This window comes from Clupea harengus, chromosome 21 (assembly GCF_900700415.2).
Source record: "Clupea harengus chromosome 21, Ch_v2.0.2, whole genome shotgun sequence".
Lineage (NCBI taxonomy): Eukaryota > Metazoa > Chordata > Actinopteri > Clupeiformes > Clupeidae > Clupea > Clupea harengus.
The window spans coordinates 13401782-13419182 of record NC_045172.1 but is presented as its reverse complement, the minus strand read 5'-3'; the positions used below and the strand labels follow the sequence as shown (position 1 = coordinate 13419182).

Sequence of the window (17401 nt, the reverse complement as noted above, 5' to 3'; positions counted from 1 at the left end):
TGGAGTTTAATACTAGCTATAAGGCTATCAGCCAGCCATGCATTTGAGGAAGTTCCTCACTTCCTTTTTGGTTTAGTTTTCATTTGAAATGTAGACAGAATAATGCATCATGACTAGTACCTAGGGGTGGCAAATTACATTAACCATTTAGTCTAACAGTCATCAAATACACAAGTCTGGTGAACAAATGCTTTATATAAGCTTTATTGTCCTGCATCAAGAGTTATGGTAATGAACATGATCTGATTTTATGGAGAATGCTGCTATACCATCTGTGGTTCTTTAAAACCAATTACTTTAGGTACTGTGCCAAGGCAACATTGAATTACATTGTGTGTTGCATGCAATCCGGTCACATGCTTAAAAAGACAATATGGTCTTATAACCTTTTAATAGCAGCGGTATTATCTTGGAGATACATTTTCATGATCATTTTAAATCATTGTTATCCTGTGATTATTCTGTGTTAGTTAAATGGTTCTTCTAAACCTAAACTCTCAAATTAACAAGTTTTCATATTAGCACCAGTCTTGTTTAGTTCAATACTCAAAAGCAAGACGTGACATGTAACTATAGCATTGACTGTGACATGTCTGTGAATTCACTGATATTGATTCCTCTTCGTCTTCAATTCAGCTGCCCTTTCAACAGGCTCATCCAGCGAATGAATATGGGGGAATTCCTTTCACTCCCAAACCAGTCACCTTAAACACAAACAGAAATATATATATAAGTACAAGTATGTGAGTATAAGTGTATAAAAAGCCTCTTTAGTGTACTGGGTACACACAAGGGGATCATTTCACTTCTGATACACCTGTCTGTCAGTGCAACAAATCTCACAGCTTGAAATTAAGTAATTTCTACAAATGATACACTAGTTCAGATGCATTGTATAACATATTACTGCAAAACAGAGATTTACTGGTTACGAAATGGCATATTTACAGGTATAACCTAACAAAGTTGAGATAGGAAAAATAGGTGAGAGCAGTATCACATGATATAAGCAGAAACCCCCTGCTCATTCCTTTCCTTGTTGAGCGGCCAGATGTCCAAAAACAAATCACAATAGGAGGAAGCACTTTCACCTTAAAAATGCAGCCAGCCTGAGGCTGCTTGGCCATTGCTGCGTCGTCCATGCCTTTGTAGGAAGACGTGACGTAGAGATCAGAGTAGTCCTTTCCACCGAAACAGCAGGAGGTGATCTTCTCTGCTGGGAACTTCACTGTCTGGAGGCGAGTGCCTATGAGAGATTGCAACACAAAAAATTGAAAAGAGAAAATTTCACGAGTGGTCGAGAACACTCTTACCAAGATAAGAAAATGACCTTTCATTTTCCCAGTCCACAAATAATTTGTCCAACGCAAGGAAACATACGTTTAAAATTTGAGGACCATAAAAACCACATGGATATCATATGATTACATTTCCAGAATTAAGAATGTTGCTGCATCACACACACATACACAGAGACACACAGACTGACCAGTTTGTGGATCAATGCGTAGCACTCTCCCTCCATTGTAGCAGGCCACCCACAGCTTGCCCTCAGTGTCAATGCACATTCCATCAGGGATGGCCTCTTCCTTCTCCATCTTGTACACCACTCTTCGGTTACCTACACACACACACACACACACACACACACACACACACACACACACACACACACACACACACACACACACACACACACACACACACACACACACACACACACACATTACACATGTACTGTACCCCAAATATGAGATGTACAATGCCATCACACCCACTAGAAGTAGTACCATGACTGAAGAGGAGCAAGGCAGGAAGACAGAGAATGCAGAATGAGAGAGATGCAAACTGTACCACCAACACAATTCACATGCAATCACTGCTCAGCTACATTATGACAGTGAGTTCCTTTCACACTGACATTAAAATGGTCCACCTTAAACTTTAAGTTTAATAACTTGTTTGGTGGAAAACTGTTAACTACCCTGAAAAGCTATATGGCTGTTTCTCAAGACATATGTATATTTTCATACCACTTGATGCGCTTGGAACTACGGTAACCCTAGTTGTCAAGAAAATCAGCTTTAAAATAAGCAAAATGTCACGCAGTCCATACAATGTCAGCCATCTTCAAAAAAAACATACATATGTATGAAAGATACATAAATAGAGATATAAATAAAGCATACTGATGCCGCCCGTGCTTAGGTCATAGTCAAAGGCGTCCACCGTGTAGGCCAAGCTGTCAATGTAATAGAAGGTGCGGTGGTCCAAGGACCACTCAAGACCATTGGAGATGTCGACCTCGTCAAAATGATTGACCACAGTGTGGTTGGGGTACAGGGTGTACAGAGACCCCTGCTTTCTCTCCAGCTCTCCAGGACGAACCTCTATCGCCATGGTGCCTGAAAACGGAGAGGTGTATTAAAACATGGCAGAACAGTGTTCTACACTTCCTCAGATGATTATCTGCTACTGATATTTAAGATGGCTGAGACAACAAGGTTTTGTCAGCATGGAAAAAAAAACAGAACTAAGAAAGAGCATAGTGCTCTTCTGTACAGACCATAAACCACCAGCTGCAAGTTTCAGTAAACTACTCTACTGACAGTTGTGGCAAGAATAGGCTATATCTGTATGCACGTCACTCAAGTGTCTGCCTAATATAGGCTTATATCAGGCACATCATGTAGATCAGGGGTGCCCAATGCGTCGATCGCGATCGACCAGTCAATCGCAAAGCTTATGGTGGTAGATCGTGTCATTTAAAAAAAAATAAAATTAAAATAAAGTTATTTTTTATATATATATATAAATCGCCAGATCACAACGGAAGTAATTTAAGGTTACCTTTCTTATAGAACAGATATAGCTTTTTCGTGAATTAAACTAAATAAAAAGCCTTATGTTGAATAATGAATAATGAAGGAAGCAATAAATCCGATTATTATCCAAACCCTTGAAAGCTGTTGCCATGGAGATTTAACGTTACTTTCTGTTTGAAGATAAGGTAGCAGCGAGTGTTGAAGAATGGATGACTTGAAATTGGATGACTTTAAATTAATATATGAAATTGACAACATCAACAGCTTTACGGATAAAATAAATAAACAACGATAGCAAAACAGATTGATACGCATAGAATGAGAACGGCAGAAACGCAGGCAGGACGTCAGATGACGAGACAGATCAGTGACACAGGCTGTTTTTTTCCCCTCATGTGAAGGCTGAGACATTCATAACATTTTATTCAGTCTTACTGAAGGTCCTTCTGTAATGCCAACAGTTGCACTGTGTTGTGGATAAGTTTTGTAGTCCTGGTAATCTTTTGTTTAGCATATTGGCAAGGTTATTTATTTTTGTTCTTGATGAATGAATGTTTGTTTATTAATCAGTTATTTTTCAACAAATAACTCAATTATGATTACAAAGAGGAAAATTTGCAACAAACACCTAAAAACACAGCAACTTTCATCTGAACTTTTTGGAAAAGCTCCCTCGAAATCAAGAATTTTAGGCCGCAACTATCTCAAATAATGTCACCAATATCACCATGATTCCTTTAAGTGTCTGTGTCGGTGCCCCCGCCCCCCCTTTTTAGCCATGCATAGTCTCTATTTATGAACATGTTTTGTGGTAGATCATTTTTAGTTGGTCATTTTAAAAGTAGATCACAAGCCAAAAAAGTTTGGGCACCCCTGATGTAGATGAATGGATACTATGACTATTTGATTATTTCACTTCCATGTCACTGAATTGAAAGGATTTGCAGGTCCATCATCTTCGTTTTTGTTTTGTTTTAAATGAGCAATTACTTTTGATATTATCTTCAAATTATGTTTGATGGAATATGGTCACATGAAGGACAGATAAAGGCAGCCTCCATTCCCACCTGCCGACTATGCAGTTCTGTGCTTCGTGTAGGAACTGTGCGAAAATGTAAGAAAAGCCTTCACAGCACATCACCAACGATTTTGCCAGCTTTTACCAGTGACAACTGGGATGTTGGTGGTGTGGTCAAGATTGTTGTATGCTTTTTGAGTAGCTACGTAGCTTGCAAGTTTTAGACCAAAACTCCATAATTGTTCAAGTTGTGATTTCACACCTGCAAAAAATCTGCCAGCGGGATCAACTTTCCCATCATTGAAGCGATTGGTGCTTTTCTCGCCCTTCAGATTGACAATAGTAGTGATCTTCTGCCTCTCCCAGTCCACCGACGCAAACCGGGTACCCTCCGCAATCACATAACCCCCGGACTTCCGGGGCACGACAGAGCCCACATACTTCTCTACAGATGTTAGGGAATGGAAAGAGTCAGGCTTTACTTCATGTCAGATACTTTCCAAGTTGGTAACCCTAACAACTCGCTACGATCACGAGTTGATGGTGAGCAGTCATGAGTTACTTCATACACAGGCTACACATCAAACGATAGCAATATTATAAGCGCTTGACTCACCGGTGCGCAAACTCTGAATCTTATTGGTCGCAGGGTTCCACCTGCTCACTCTTTGGCCAGATATGTCAACATATATAAGAGTGCCATCCTTCTCCTCCCAAACCGGACTCTCGCCAATTTCGCATTTCTCTTTCACAACACACTCTACTTTGATTGACGACATGTTCTCCTGGTCAAAAACAAAAGCAGTTTATTTAAGTGTTGTGGCTGCACAATTTCAAACATTGTTGCTTGCTAGTTGACACATCAAAACCAACAGGCTGGAAACCTTGTCCCGTGGTCATTTTACGTAGCCTGACGTAGATATGACTGAAACGTAAATCGAATTCGGCTCCACTGAAAAACAGGCTCCAGCAAACTGAGGCGGAACAACTTCCGTCGAAGTTGCTACTTGTAATCTGCTGCGTGCACACTTAAAACTTCAAAGATTAGGCTATTTTTCTATTTCGCTGTGGTTACATGCAGTTTCATAGCAAAAGCATTAAATTAAATCTCACCTCGTTGAAAACGCTTCGTTAACTTCGTCAGTTGCCGACTCTGGTAAGCAGTCAATGCTCTGAAGTTGGCAGCGGTCACGTTGTGCAACGTTGTAGAGTTTTATACACCACTGCCTACTGCACCTCTGCAACAATTTATAATCTGTAGTCGTCAGCAGAATCAAAGGACGTACGCTTCATATACTAGCCTGTTCATGTAAACCGCATTGGCCGAAATGAGTTGATTAGCGCCGTGTCAAAGACATCAGAGCTAACTGCCCCCGACTTTATTCAGTGGAATCTGGGCACTGGGCAGCTTTGTCTCCCTCAAAACAAGTTAACAAATGCTCACTATGCAACTCATACGTTAGAGAGAAAACACCGGTGCAGAACACCCTATTTTACTGTTAAAATATCTGTAGCCCATGTTAGCAACTGATCTGCATGACTTTCAATTAAGATTCAGTTTGCAGTTACAGTTTCATACACTGTAACCACAGTGTTATGAAATATATCATCCCAACTTATTTTACTCCTATTAACACTCCCCTTTTCCTTCTAGCAGCAGATATGTAAGCATATTTATAGAAAAACAGAAACACGTAAGAGCACATATAATCTGTTTAATGAGACCATACACCTCATTGTATGGCAGACTATTATAAAGACAGTCGTGAAAGCAGACGAGAAGCAGCTCTGTGTAGGTATGGGGAAGTGCTCATGCCTATACTTCCTCAAAACTCTTTGTTAGTTTTGAGATTCTGTTCAAAATAAAGTAAAACAAGTTGACACACAACGTGAGCATACATGCTTTCCCATTAGGGATGAGTGTAAGGCCAGAACTGGGGTAAACTGCACGCAGTAGAGCCATAGACCATCAATGTGCTTGGTGTAGTTTGTTCCTCTCAGTTCAGCCATCAATTCACAGTTTGTTTGTTTTGTCTGAAACCTTCTTTCAGAAATGCTTTCAGGACGGCTCCATTTCAACTGAATGGCGCACTTGATTATAACCCCTTAGCACAATGACCTGTTATTTTTTAAGTAGTGCATAGTAATGTTTATTCCCAGTGACTCAGGTGAGGGGTCCCATGCTTGACATACCTTGGCAGCAAAGTCATTCTTTGCTTTATTGTATTAATCTACAGCACTCTGTAGTAGAGACAACCGGGCCTCCAACCTCTGAGACACACACACACACACAGATTTGCAGAGTTAAGGCCTTTTCACACCAGCGGTGTTTAAAACATCTTTTTATGATTCATTTTACAGCTCCCAGCACATGATAACAATCCACAGGATTAAATGGGATTCTGGGTGTCTGATACTTAAGTGTAAGAAAGCAGTAAATGACACACACACACACACACACACCTACTCCTTGTAGCTGGCCTTCACATTAAAACAAGCATTTTATGATTAATTTTACAACTCATCTAAGAATTCACGTAGAAGGTTAGGGACTGTGTGAAAGTGTACATTACGAGTTCAGGGCATTGGTGTAGGATGCGCAAAGGGGGGCATTTATAAAGATACAATACAGAATATTTAGCAGCACTAAGGAGTTTTGGCTTGGAGCTCCCCCTAGCGGCGAAACCTGCTTTCCTCGTTTATGACAAACTAGCGAGTCAACAACTTTGCTAACACAGACAAAAATCAAGTGCAAGACCAGACAAAGCAGGACAGCAAATAAACTACTTACTAATCCAGCAGAAAGATGACTAGCTCTGAATCGAAATCGCTACCCGATCCTAGTCAGGCATGCTCAGACACAAAGGACCAGGCGGCTCCAGAAATCCTACAGACCGCAGTAATTTCCCTACTGACCCCCGATGGCAATGGCGGAGAGGCCATTCTCCATATTAAAAGAAATTGTAGCGGCACAATTTTTTTCAAGCTGTTATTTTAAGGTAGAATTGTTACATAGTGTTACTTTAAGTATAGTATAAGTGTATCTAGGCCTACCTAAGAAACAAGTTCACAATGACTGTATAGCCCACTTGTGTGTAAGCCTAAGAGTGCTGTTTTTTGTTGAGTCTTTTCCACCTAGTAACACCCGAATACTGACTTTTTGAAGACAAAACACAATTTAATAAATGTAACCTGAAACGTTCTTACACTATCTGCACAGCTGTGTAGTTTCCCTCTAGACAGAGTGGGAAGTAGTGAATCTTCGACGTGGGCAATTCAATGATATAATGTGAAGCCATAAAACACTGATTACATCAACCTGGGTAGCTGACCACACTGATTGTCCGAGCAAATGTAAGGTTGATATGTATTAGTTTACAAAGATTAAAAACATTATTAAAAACAACTATTGTTTTGGTTAAGCGATGTGGTTGGTGCCTCATGACACCTATGACTCACATTTAATCTTTGCTTTATACCACTAAGGTGGTCATTTTTCGTATCTAAGCCTGCTTTATCATTTCTATTTCTATGCAAACATACAGTTTGTAGATGTAACACACTCATGCAAACACACATGTCCTGAAATGCCCTTCGTATCCAGGGATGGATTACCGAATAGGCCTACCGGGCCCAGGGTCCCATGAGCTCAGGGGGCCCATAAGCCAGAGCCTCTGCGTGAAGTCGCTGTTATGTATCTCTTATTTGTGGTTGAAAGAGGTATTTTGTTAATTTGCTGTTGGCTTTAATTGAGTGTACCTGCGCTGTGTGTTAGAAATAATGTGTATTCAATTCAATTCAATTCAATTTTATTTATATAGCGCCATAACAATACAATTATCTCTAGGCGCTTTACAGAGCCCAGAGCCTGAAACCCCCTTAGTGCAAGCACAATGGCAACACGGGCAAGAAAAAACTCCCTGTTAGTCAGGAAGGAACCTTAAGCAGAACCACGGCACATAAGGGGGAACCCATCTGCTTGAGGTCGGCCGGGTGGAGATAGGAAGGGGGGAAGGGGGGAGGGTTGTGTGGCAGAAGGGGAAGGGAAACAACAGGTGTTGTACATAGCCTGCATTTGGTAGATGTACATAATATATATACAGACATCCAGTGGTAAATACATGATACAGACAAGACCAGTTTAGTGGATATACACTGTGCTGATAGGGTTACTATTACAGGGGTAAGGGGAGTAGGAACAGAGAAACATGTCGATGGTGGCAATAATATATATTGTATATAAATGCTAGCATAGGGTATGAGGTAGAGTAAGTGTACGGCAGTGCAGTGGCGGTGGGTGCAATTGGTCGAGGGTTTCTGCAGGTAGACCGGGTAGAGAGACTACAGCAGCGTCCCATGGCGAAGATAGTCTAGATTAGGAGAGAAAGAAAAAGAACAGAGTGAGTGGGTTATTATAGGCATTAGCAATGTGATAAGAAAGGAGAGGGAGAGGGAGAGAGAGAGAGAGAGAGAGGCTGCCTGGCTGGGTGTATGGGGATTTTATTTAGTATTTAGTTGGCTGGTGACAGTCGCAATACACGCCGTGTGCTGTACCCGGGATCTTCCGCACTCCTTCACGGTACAACATACGCTGTCTGTAGCCCAGTTATGTTGATTAGGGGGGTATTGCATGTGTTTTAGATGTGTTTAGCTATTCTGGCATTTAGCATTTAGTTTGGTTTGGCATTTAGTTTGGTTTAGCATTAGTTATGTTTAGTTATGCTGCCATTTAGCAATTAGTTTGGTTTGGTACATATGGAGATTTTAGTCGTAAGCTTTGTTAGGGTTGCAGGGTACAACATACGCTGTCTGTAGCCCAGTGATATACATTTTTAATTTTTTTTTTTTTTTCATTTTTTTTTTCATTATGTGTTCAGTTATGTCTAGTTATGCTTGCTGACTGGCTGGCCCAGCAGGTGATGGGTTTGTTGACGCAATTACTTATGGCTATAGGATGCACTAAAGAGGAATGTCTTTAGTCTTGATTTGAATATAGGTAGGGTGTCTGCATCTCGGATGGAGGCAGGGAGATTGTTCCAGAGGAGGGGGGCTCGGTAGCTAAAGGCTCTGCCTCCTACTGTGGTTTTTGATATTCTTGGAATTACAAGGAGGCCTGCACTCTGGGAACGGAGCGGTCTTAGGGGGCAGTAGGGGACAACTAGTTCCTTAAGGTAGTTTGGAGCCAGGTAATTTAGGGCTTTGTATGTTAGCAGGAGTACTTTGAAATCAATTCTACTTTTGACAGGGAGCCAATGCAGAGAGGCAAGTACAGGTGAGATGTGCTCATATTTTTTAGTTCTGGTGAGTGTACGGGCAGCAGCGTTCTGTATAAGTTGGAGGCTCTTTATTGAGTTGATGCTGCATCCGGACAGGAGAGCATTGCAGTAATCTAGTCGGGAAGTAATAAATGCGTGGATTAGTTTTTCTGCATCTTGGAGGGATAGGACTTTTCTAATTTTGGCAATATTGCGTAAATTAAAAAATGATGTCTTTGAGATCTGTTTTATGTGTGAGTCAAATAGGAGGTCTTGGTTGATAGTTACACCAAGGTTTTTGATGCTAGTATTGGGTGTTGGGATTCCATCGAGTGTCGATAGATGGCTAGATAATGTCATTCTCAATTGATCGGGGCCTACAAGCATAACCTCAGTTTTATCAGAGTTGAGGAGCAGGAAGTTGTTAGCCATCCAAGATTTTACATCTTGCAGGCAAGTTTCTATCTTGGGTAAATGTACAATTTCATCAGGTTTCATGGATAGGTAGAGTTGGGTGTCATCAGCATAGCAGTGGAAGTTAATGCCATGGTTCCTTATGACAGCACCTAAGGGTAGCATGTAAAGGGAAAAGAGCAGTGGTCCGAGGACAGAGCCTTGGGGAACACCGTAGCTTACTCTAGTGTGATTGGATGACTTCTCATGGACGTGAACGAATTGATGGCGATCAGAAAGGTAAGATCTAAACCAGGATAAGGCACAGCCTTTGATGCCAACATGGTGTTCAAGTCTCTGTAATAGGATATGGTGATCTATAGTGTCGAAGGCGGCACTAAGGTCTAGGAGAACTAGTATTGAGGTGCACCCATGATCGGATGCGATTAGTAGGTCATTCAGGACTTTGACTAAGGCCGTTTCAGTGCTGTGGTGGGCTCTAAAGCCAGATTGGAGGGTTTCTTCGATTTTGTTTTGGTGTAGAAAGGAAGTAAGTTGCTTAGCTACTATTTTTTCAAGTATTTTTGACAAGAAGGGGAGGTTAGATATGGGTCTATAGTTAGCTAGATTATCAGGATCAAGGTTAGGTTTTTTGAGAGATGGTTTGATCACTGCTATTTTAAATGATTTGGGGACGTATCCGGAAATTAGTGAATTATTCATTACATTAAGTAATGTGTGCTGTAAATCCTGTTGAGGTACAGGTGAATTTAGTTATTGTGCTTTTGAAAAAAAATGACATTACACTTAAGTAATGTTTTGCAAGCGCACAATTTATGCGGGCGGGTGCTCAAAGGGGGGAGGGGGGGGCTTTTACATGTCCAGGCCCAGGGGCCCAGGGGCCCATGGTTTCGTAATCCGTCCATGTTCGTATCACACTCAGTATAAATATAGAATTGACCAACTGAACTACTGAGTTTGGCAATCACTTCGGAGGTCTACTCAGGCATTGTAGTGAGATGTTCTTTGGTACAAGGTCTCATGAACTAATGAATTCCTATCAGGCAGGCCCAACCCCAAACACTGTATGATATGAGAGTCACCAGAGGGAAACAAGAGAATGCGATACAAAGATTTTCCTCACATAAACATCACAATGTCAGGAAAAAGAACAACTAAAAATACTTACACAATCTATTTTCACACATCCTAACTGAAGATCAAGAACTCAAACATAGCAAGGGCTTAAACATAAAGAACCGACCACAACATTATTTGCCCCAGGTTTGGAAAATGACAGTATCAAAAAGGGTATTTAAGGCTCTTACATTATATAAGATTTATTGTACAGTGATATAGAATGTCCATTTACAGTAAAATGATGGTCTGCCCGAAACACTGACACAATGGCCTTCCAAGGCCACAAGGTGGCAGCCTTTACTTCAGAACCGTGGCTTTGTAGAAAATAAACGGCACTCGATCAGCTGATCATCTCGGTAATACGGCAACACTGATACCTACGAGTGTCTACTGAGGTAGCCTGCACTCACCAGGCATGGCGATCTCCCACAGGGGTACTGTGGGGAGTTCAGAGGGCAGTTGAGACATCCAGTCAGACGGACGAGGTGTCTCCATTATGACTCCGACTCTAGCACAGATGAACCCAAACGTGCGATTGTCCAGATAAGAGACCAGGCTATCCCACAGGTTAGCACTGCCTACACGGTAAAGTTAATGCGGCAAGAAATGCTTCGTCTCGTTGGGTTGTAACTACCAACTGATTAAGGGGTTGATGCAAAGTGGCCGGCACTTTCATAGGTTCTGACATTTTGGTAGAGTTGAAGAATTTTAGTAGCCCATACATTTTACAAAAAAACTAATGTAGTAAATTCCTGCACCCAGGTTTTGTAGTTTTTTTTAAAGAAAACAATACACACACACACACACACACACACACACACACACACACACACCTCACCAGTAGCTAGACATTAATTAATTAAAGATTGATGGGCTTATGCTAGGAGCAATGTCTTACCATAAAGAAAGTTTGTGAAATCGTGAAATCCCTGATTGTCTGGGAGGGTTCTTGCCCAACCAGCTTCTGTTAGAAGTCTGACTGGAGTCTCATACTAGCTATAGGGCTATCAGCCAGTCATGCATTTGAGGAAGTTCCTCACTTCCTTTTTGGTTTCGTTTTCATTTGAAATGTAGACAGAATAATGCATCATGACTAGTACTTAGGGGTATCAAATTACATTAACCATTTACACAGTCATCAAATACACAAGTCTGGTGAACAAATGCTTTATATAAGCTTTATTGTCCTGCATCAAAAGTTATGAACATGAACTGATTTTATGGAGAATGCTGCTATGCCATCTGTGGTTCTTTAAAACAAATTACTGTGCCAGGGCAACGTCTACATTGAATTTCATTGTGTGTTGCATCCGGTCACATGCTTAAAAAGACAATATGGTCTCATTACCTTTTAATAGCAGTGGTATTATCTTGGAGATGCATTTTCATGATCATTTTAAATCATTGTTATCCTGTGATTATGCTGTGTTAGTTCAATGGTTCTTCTAAACCTAAACTCTCAAATTAACAAGTTTTCATGTTAAATACTCAAAAGCAAGACGTGACATGTAACTATAGCATTGACTGTGACATGTCTGTACATTTCCTGATTGATTCCTCTTTGTCTTCAATTCAGCTCCCCTTTCAACAGGCTCATCCAGCGAATGAATATGGGGGAATTCCTTTCACTCCCAAACCAGTCACCTTAAACACAAACAGAAATATATATAAGTATAAGTGTATAAAAAGCCTCTTTAGTGTACTGGGTACACACAAGGGGATAAACAAATTAACTAATTTCACTTCTGATACACCTGTTAGACATCAGTAACCAAATGTTGGTGAACTGCACTGTATTTTTAAAGGAATAAAAATGAAGTGTTAACCTATCTGTCAGTGCAACAAATCTCACAGCTTGAAATTAAGTAATTTCTACAAATGATACACTAGTTCAGATGCATTGTATAACATATTACTGCAAAACAGAGATTTACTGGTTACGAAATGGCATATTTACAGGTATAACCTAACAAAGTTGAGATGAGGAAAACCAGGTGAGAGCAGTATCACATGATATAAGCAGAAACCCCCTGCTCATTCCTTTCCTGGTTTGAGCGGCCAGATGTCCAAAAACAAATCACAATAGGAGGAAGCACTTTCACCTTAAAAATGCAGCCAGCCTGAGGCTGCTTGGCCATTGCTGCGTCGTCCAGGCCTTTCCAGGAAGACGTGACGTAGAGATCAGAGTAGTCCTTTCCACCGAAACAGCAGGAGGTGATCTTCTCTGCTGGGAACTTTACTGTCTGGAGGCGAGTGCCTATGAGAGATGGCAACACAAAAAAACTCAAACGAGAAAATTTCACGAGTGGTCGAGAGCACTCTTACCAAGATAAGAAAGTTATCTTTCATTTTCCCAGTCCACAAATCGTTTGTCCAACTCAAGGAAACAAGTTTTAAATTTGAGGACCATAAAAACATGGATATCATATGATCAAATTTCCAGAATTAAGATAATGTTGCTGCATCACACACACATACACACAGACACACAGACCAACCAGTTTGTGGATCAATGCGTAGCACTCTCCCTCCATTGTAGCAGGCCACCCACAGCTTGCCCTCAGTGTCAATGCACATTCCATCAGGGATGGCCTCTTCCTTCTCCATCTTGTACACCACTCTCCGGTTACCTACACACACACACATTACACACACACACACACACATTACACACACACGCACACACACACACACACACACACACACACACACACATTACACATATACTGTACACCAGATATGAGATGTACAATGCCATGACACCCACTAGAAGTAGTACCATCACTGAAGAGGAGCAAGGCAGGAAGACAGAGAATGCAGGATGAGAGAGATGCAGACTGTACCACCAACACAATTCACAAACAGCCAATCACTGCTCAGCTATAATATGACAGTGAGTTCCTTTCACACTGACATTAAAATGGTCCTGGAAAGCTTTATGGCTGTTTCTCACGACATATGTATATTTTCATACCACTTGACGCGCCTGAAACTACGGTAAATCTAGTTGTCAAGAAAATCACCTTTAAAGTAAGCAAAATGTTGCGCAGTCCATACAATGTCAGCCATCATCAAAAAATCATAGATATGTATGAAAGATACATAAATAGAGATACAAATAAAGCATACTGATGCTGCCCGTGCTCAGGTCATAGTCAAAGGCGTCCACCGTGTAGGCCAAGCTGTCAATGTAATAGAAGGTGCGGTGGTCCAAGGACCACTCAAGACCATTGGAGATGTCGACCTGGTCAAAATGTTTGACCACAGTGTGGTTGGGGTACAGGGTATACAGAGACCCCTGCTTTCTCTCCAGCTCTCCAGGACGAACCTCTATCGCCATGGTGCCTGAAAACGGAGAGGTATATTAGTTTTTCAACATGGCAGAACAGTGTTCTACGCTTCCTCAGAAGATTATCCAATACTGAGATTTAAGATAGCTGAGACAACAAGGTTTTGCCAGCATGAAAAAAACAGAACTGAGAAAGAGCATATGCTCTTCTGTACAGACCATAAACCACCAGCTGCCAGTTTCAGTAAACTACTCTACTGACAGTTGTGGCAAGAATAGGCATCACATCACATCAAGTGTCTGTCTATTATAGGCTATTATAAGGCACATGTAGATGAATGGATACTATGACTATATGATTATTTCACTTCCATGTCACTGAATTGAAAGGATTTGCAGGTCCGTCACCTCCGTTCCGTCCAATTACTTTTGATATTATCTTTAAATTATGTTTGATGGAATATGGTCATATGAAGGACAGATAAAGACACCCTCAATTCCCACCTGCCGACTATGCAGTTCTGTGCTTCGGGTAGGAACTGTGCAAAACAATTTGAAAAGCCTTCACAGCACATCACCAACGATTTTGCCAGCTTTTAGCAGTGACAACTGGGATGTTGGTGGGGTGGTCAAAATTGTTGTATGCTTTTTGGGTAGCTACGTAGCTTGCAAGTTTTAGACCAAAACTCCATAATTCTTCAAGTTGTGATTTCACACCTGCAAAAAATCTGCCAGCGGGATCAACTTTCCCATCATTGAAACGATTGTTGCTTTTCTCGCCCTCCATATTGACAATAGTAGTGATCTTCTGCCTCTCCCAGTCCACCGACGCAAACCGGGTACCCTCCGCAATCACATAACCCCCGGACTTCCGGGGCACGACAGAGCCCACATACTTCTCTACAGATGGTAGGGAATGGAGAGAGTTATGCGTTACTTCATGTCAGATACTTTGCAAGTTGGTAACCCTAACAACTCGCTATGATCACGAGTTTATAGTGAACAGTCATGAGTTACTTCATACACAGGCTACACATCAAACGATAGCAATATTATAAGTGCTTGACTCACCGGTGCGCAAACTCTGAATCTTATTGGTCGCAGGGTTCCACCTGCTCACTCTTTGGCCAGTTATGTCAACATATATAAGGGTGCCATCCTTCTCCTCCCAAACCGGACTCTCGCCAATTTCGCATTTCTCTTTCACAACACACTCTACTTTGATTGATGACATGTTCTCCTGGTCAAAAACAAAAGCTGTTTATTTAAGTGTTGTGGCTGCACAATTTCACACATTGTTGCTTGCTAGTTGACACATCAAAATCAACAGGCTGGAAACCTTGTCCCATGGTCATTTTACATAGCCTGACGTAGATATGACTGAAACGTAAATCGAATTCGGCTTCAGTGTAAACAGGCTCCACCAAACTGAAGCGGAACAACTTCCGTCGAAGTTGCTACTTGTAATCTGCTGCGTGCAAATTTAAAACTTCAAAGTTTAGGCTATTTTCCTATTTCGCTGTGGTTACATGCAGTTTCATAGCAAAAACATTAAATTAAATCTCACCTCGTTGAAAACGCTTCGTTGACTTCGTCAGTTCCAGACTCTCGTAAGCAGTCAATGCTCTGAAGTTGGCAGCGGTCAGAGTTTTATACACCACTGCCTACTGCACCTCTGCAACAATTTATAATCTGTAGTCGTCAGCAGAATCAAAAGCCCCTTGTCGTACGCTTCATATACTAGCCTGTTCATGTAAACCGCATTGGCCGAAATTAGTTGATTACCGCCGTGTCAAAGAGATCAGAGCTGACTGCCCTCGACTTTATTCAGTGGAATCTGGGCACTGGGCAGCTTTGTCTCCCTCAAAACAAGTTAACAAATGCTCACTATGCCACTCATACGAGAGAGAAAAAACACCGGTGCAGAACACCCTATTTTACTGTTAAAATATCTGTAGCCCATGTTAGCAACTGATCTGCATGACTTTCATTTAAGATTCAGTTTGCAGTTACAGTTTCATACACTGTAACCACAGTGTTATGAAATATATCATCCCAACTTATTTTACTCCTATTAACACTCCCCTTTCCCTTCTAGCAGCACATATGTAAGCATATTTATAGAAAAACAGAAACACAAGAGCACATATAATCTGTTTAATGAGACCATACACCTCATTGTATGGCAGACTATTATAAAGACAGTCGTGAAAGCAGACGAGAAGCAGCTATGTGTAGGTATGGGGAAGTACTCATGCCTATACTTCCTCAAAGCTCTGCATTAGATTTGAGATTCTGTTCAAAATAAAGTAAAACAAGTTGACACACAACGTGAACATACATGCTTTCCCATTAGGGATGAGTGTAAGGCCAGGACTGGGGTAAGCTGCAAGCAGTCGAGCCATAGACCATCAGTGTGCTTGGGGTACTTTGTTCCTCTCAGTTCAGCCATCAATTCACAGTTTTTTGTTTTGTCTGAAACCTTCTTTCAGAAATGCTTTCAGGACAGCTCCATTTCAACTGAATGGAGCACTTGATTATAACCCCTTAGCACAATGACCTGTTATTTTATAAGGAGTGCATAGTAATGTTTATTCCCAGTGACAGGTGAGGGGTCCCACGCTTGACATACCTTGGCAGCAAACTCGTTCTTTGCTTTACTGTATTCATCTACAGCACTCTGCAGTAGAGACAATCGGGCCTCCAACCTCTGAGACACACACACACGCACATATTTGCAGAGTTAAGGTCTTTTCACCCCAGCTGTGTTTAAAACATCTTTTTATGATTAATTCTACAGCTCCCAGCACATGATAACAATCTACAAGATTGGATGGGTTTCAGGGTGTCTGATACTTAAGTGTAAGAAAGCAGTATATGACACACACACACACACACACACACACACACACACACACACACACACACACACACACACACACACACACACACACACACACCTACTCCTTGTAGCTGGCCTTCACATTAAAACAAGCATTTTATGATTCATTTTACAGCTCCCAGCACATGATAACAATCCACAAGATTAAATGGGATTCAGGGTGTCTGATACTTAAGTGTAAGAAAGCAGTATACGATTCACATGTGCACGCACAGGCACATCCACACACCTTCTCTTTGTAGCTGGCCTTCACATAGAAGTTCCCTAATTCCTGATGGTCATCATCTTGTTTGAAGAGGTCTTTCAGAGTGTTCTGTTTTTGGTGTTTACAGAACTGCAAGACAAACCACACACGGTTCATGAATTTCAAATCCAGTCTTTCAGAGTACTCTTCATGCAGGCATTCACATGACATGTCTGTTCCTAATGATTTTAGGAACGCCATACTGTGGCAATATGAGACTGGTGCTACTGTGACCTCAGTGGCTCATTCACTCTAAATAAGGTTATATGAAGCAAATGGCTACTTTACACATGGCCAGCTGGCACTGCAGAACACATTCCTACAGTATATTGCAT

The 17401-nt window shown here is 41.3% G+C and overlaps 2 protein-coding genes across 2 annotated transcripts; both read right to left on the bottom strand.

Annotated features, from left to right (window-relative positions):
* Nucleotides 1-188: 188 nt before the first annotated feature.
* Nucleotides 189-5191, bottom strand: LOC105911684 (regucalcin-like). The gene is made up of 7 exons (XM_031559019.2): nt 4957-5191; nt 4460-4628; nt 4106-4288; nt 2190-2405; nt 1490-1621; nt 1092-1246; nt 189-704 (listed from the first exon to the last, which is right to left on the bottom strand). Exons 2-7 carry the CDS (start codon nt 4620-4622, stop codon nt 654-656), a joined length of 900 nt encoding a protein of 299 aa, XP_031414879.1. The 5' UTR covers nt 4623-4628; nt 4957-5191; the 3' UTR covers nt 189-653.
* Nucleotides 5192-11822: 6631 nt separating this feature from the next.
* On the bottom strand, nt 11823-15715 carry LOC105911683 (regucalcin-like). Its single transcript, XM_031558669.2, has 7 exons — nt 15488-15715; nt 14992-15160; nt 14638-14820; nt 13761-13976; nt 13130-13261; nt 12734-12888; nt 11823-12275 (listed from the first exon to the last, which is right to left on the bottom strand). The coding sequence occupies exons 2-7, from the start codon at nt 15152-15154 to the stop codon at nt 12225-12227; spliced, it is 900 nt and encodes a 299-aa protein (XP_031414529.1). The 5' UTR covers nt 15155-15160; nt 15488-15715; the 3' UTR covers nt 11823-12224.
* Between the last annotated feature and the right edge of the window lie 1686 nt (nt 15716-17401).

Coding starts and splice junctions, on each gene's coding strand:
- LOC105911683 (XM_031558669.2), bottom strand. CDS start 15,154: ATGTCATCAATCAAAGTAGAGTGTGTTGTGAAAGAGAAATGCGAAATT. Junction 12,889..13,129: donor ACGCATTGATCCACAAACTG/GTTGGTCTGTGT, acceptor CATCTCTCATAG/GCACTCGCCTCCAGACAGTA. Junction 12,276..12,733: donor AGGCTGGCTGCATTTTTAAG/GTGAAAGTGCTT, acceptor TTTGTGTTTAAG/GTGACTGGTTTGGGAGTGAA.
- LOC105911684 (XM_031559019.2), bottom strand. CDS start 4,622: ATGTCGTCAATCAAAGTAGAGTGTGTTGTGAAAGAGAAATGCGAAATT. Junction 4,289..4,459: donor GATTCAGAGTTTGCGCACCG/GTGAGTCAAGCG, acceptor TAACATCTGTAG/AGAAGTATGTGGGCTCTGTC. Junction 2,406..4,105: donor CGCTGGCAGATTTTTTGCAG/GTGTGAAATCAC, acceptor CTCCGTTTTCAG/GCACCATGGCGATAGAGGTT.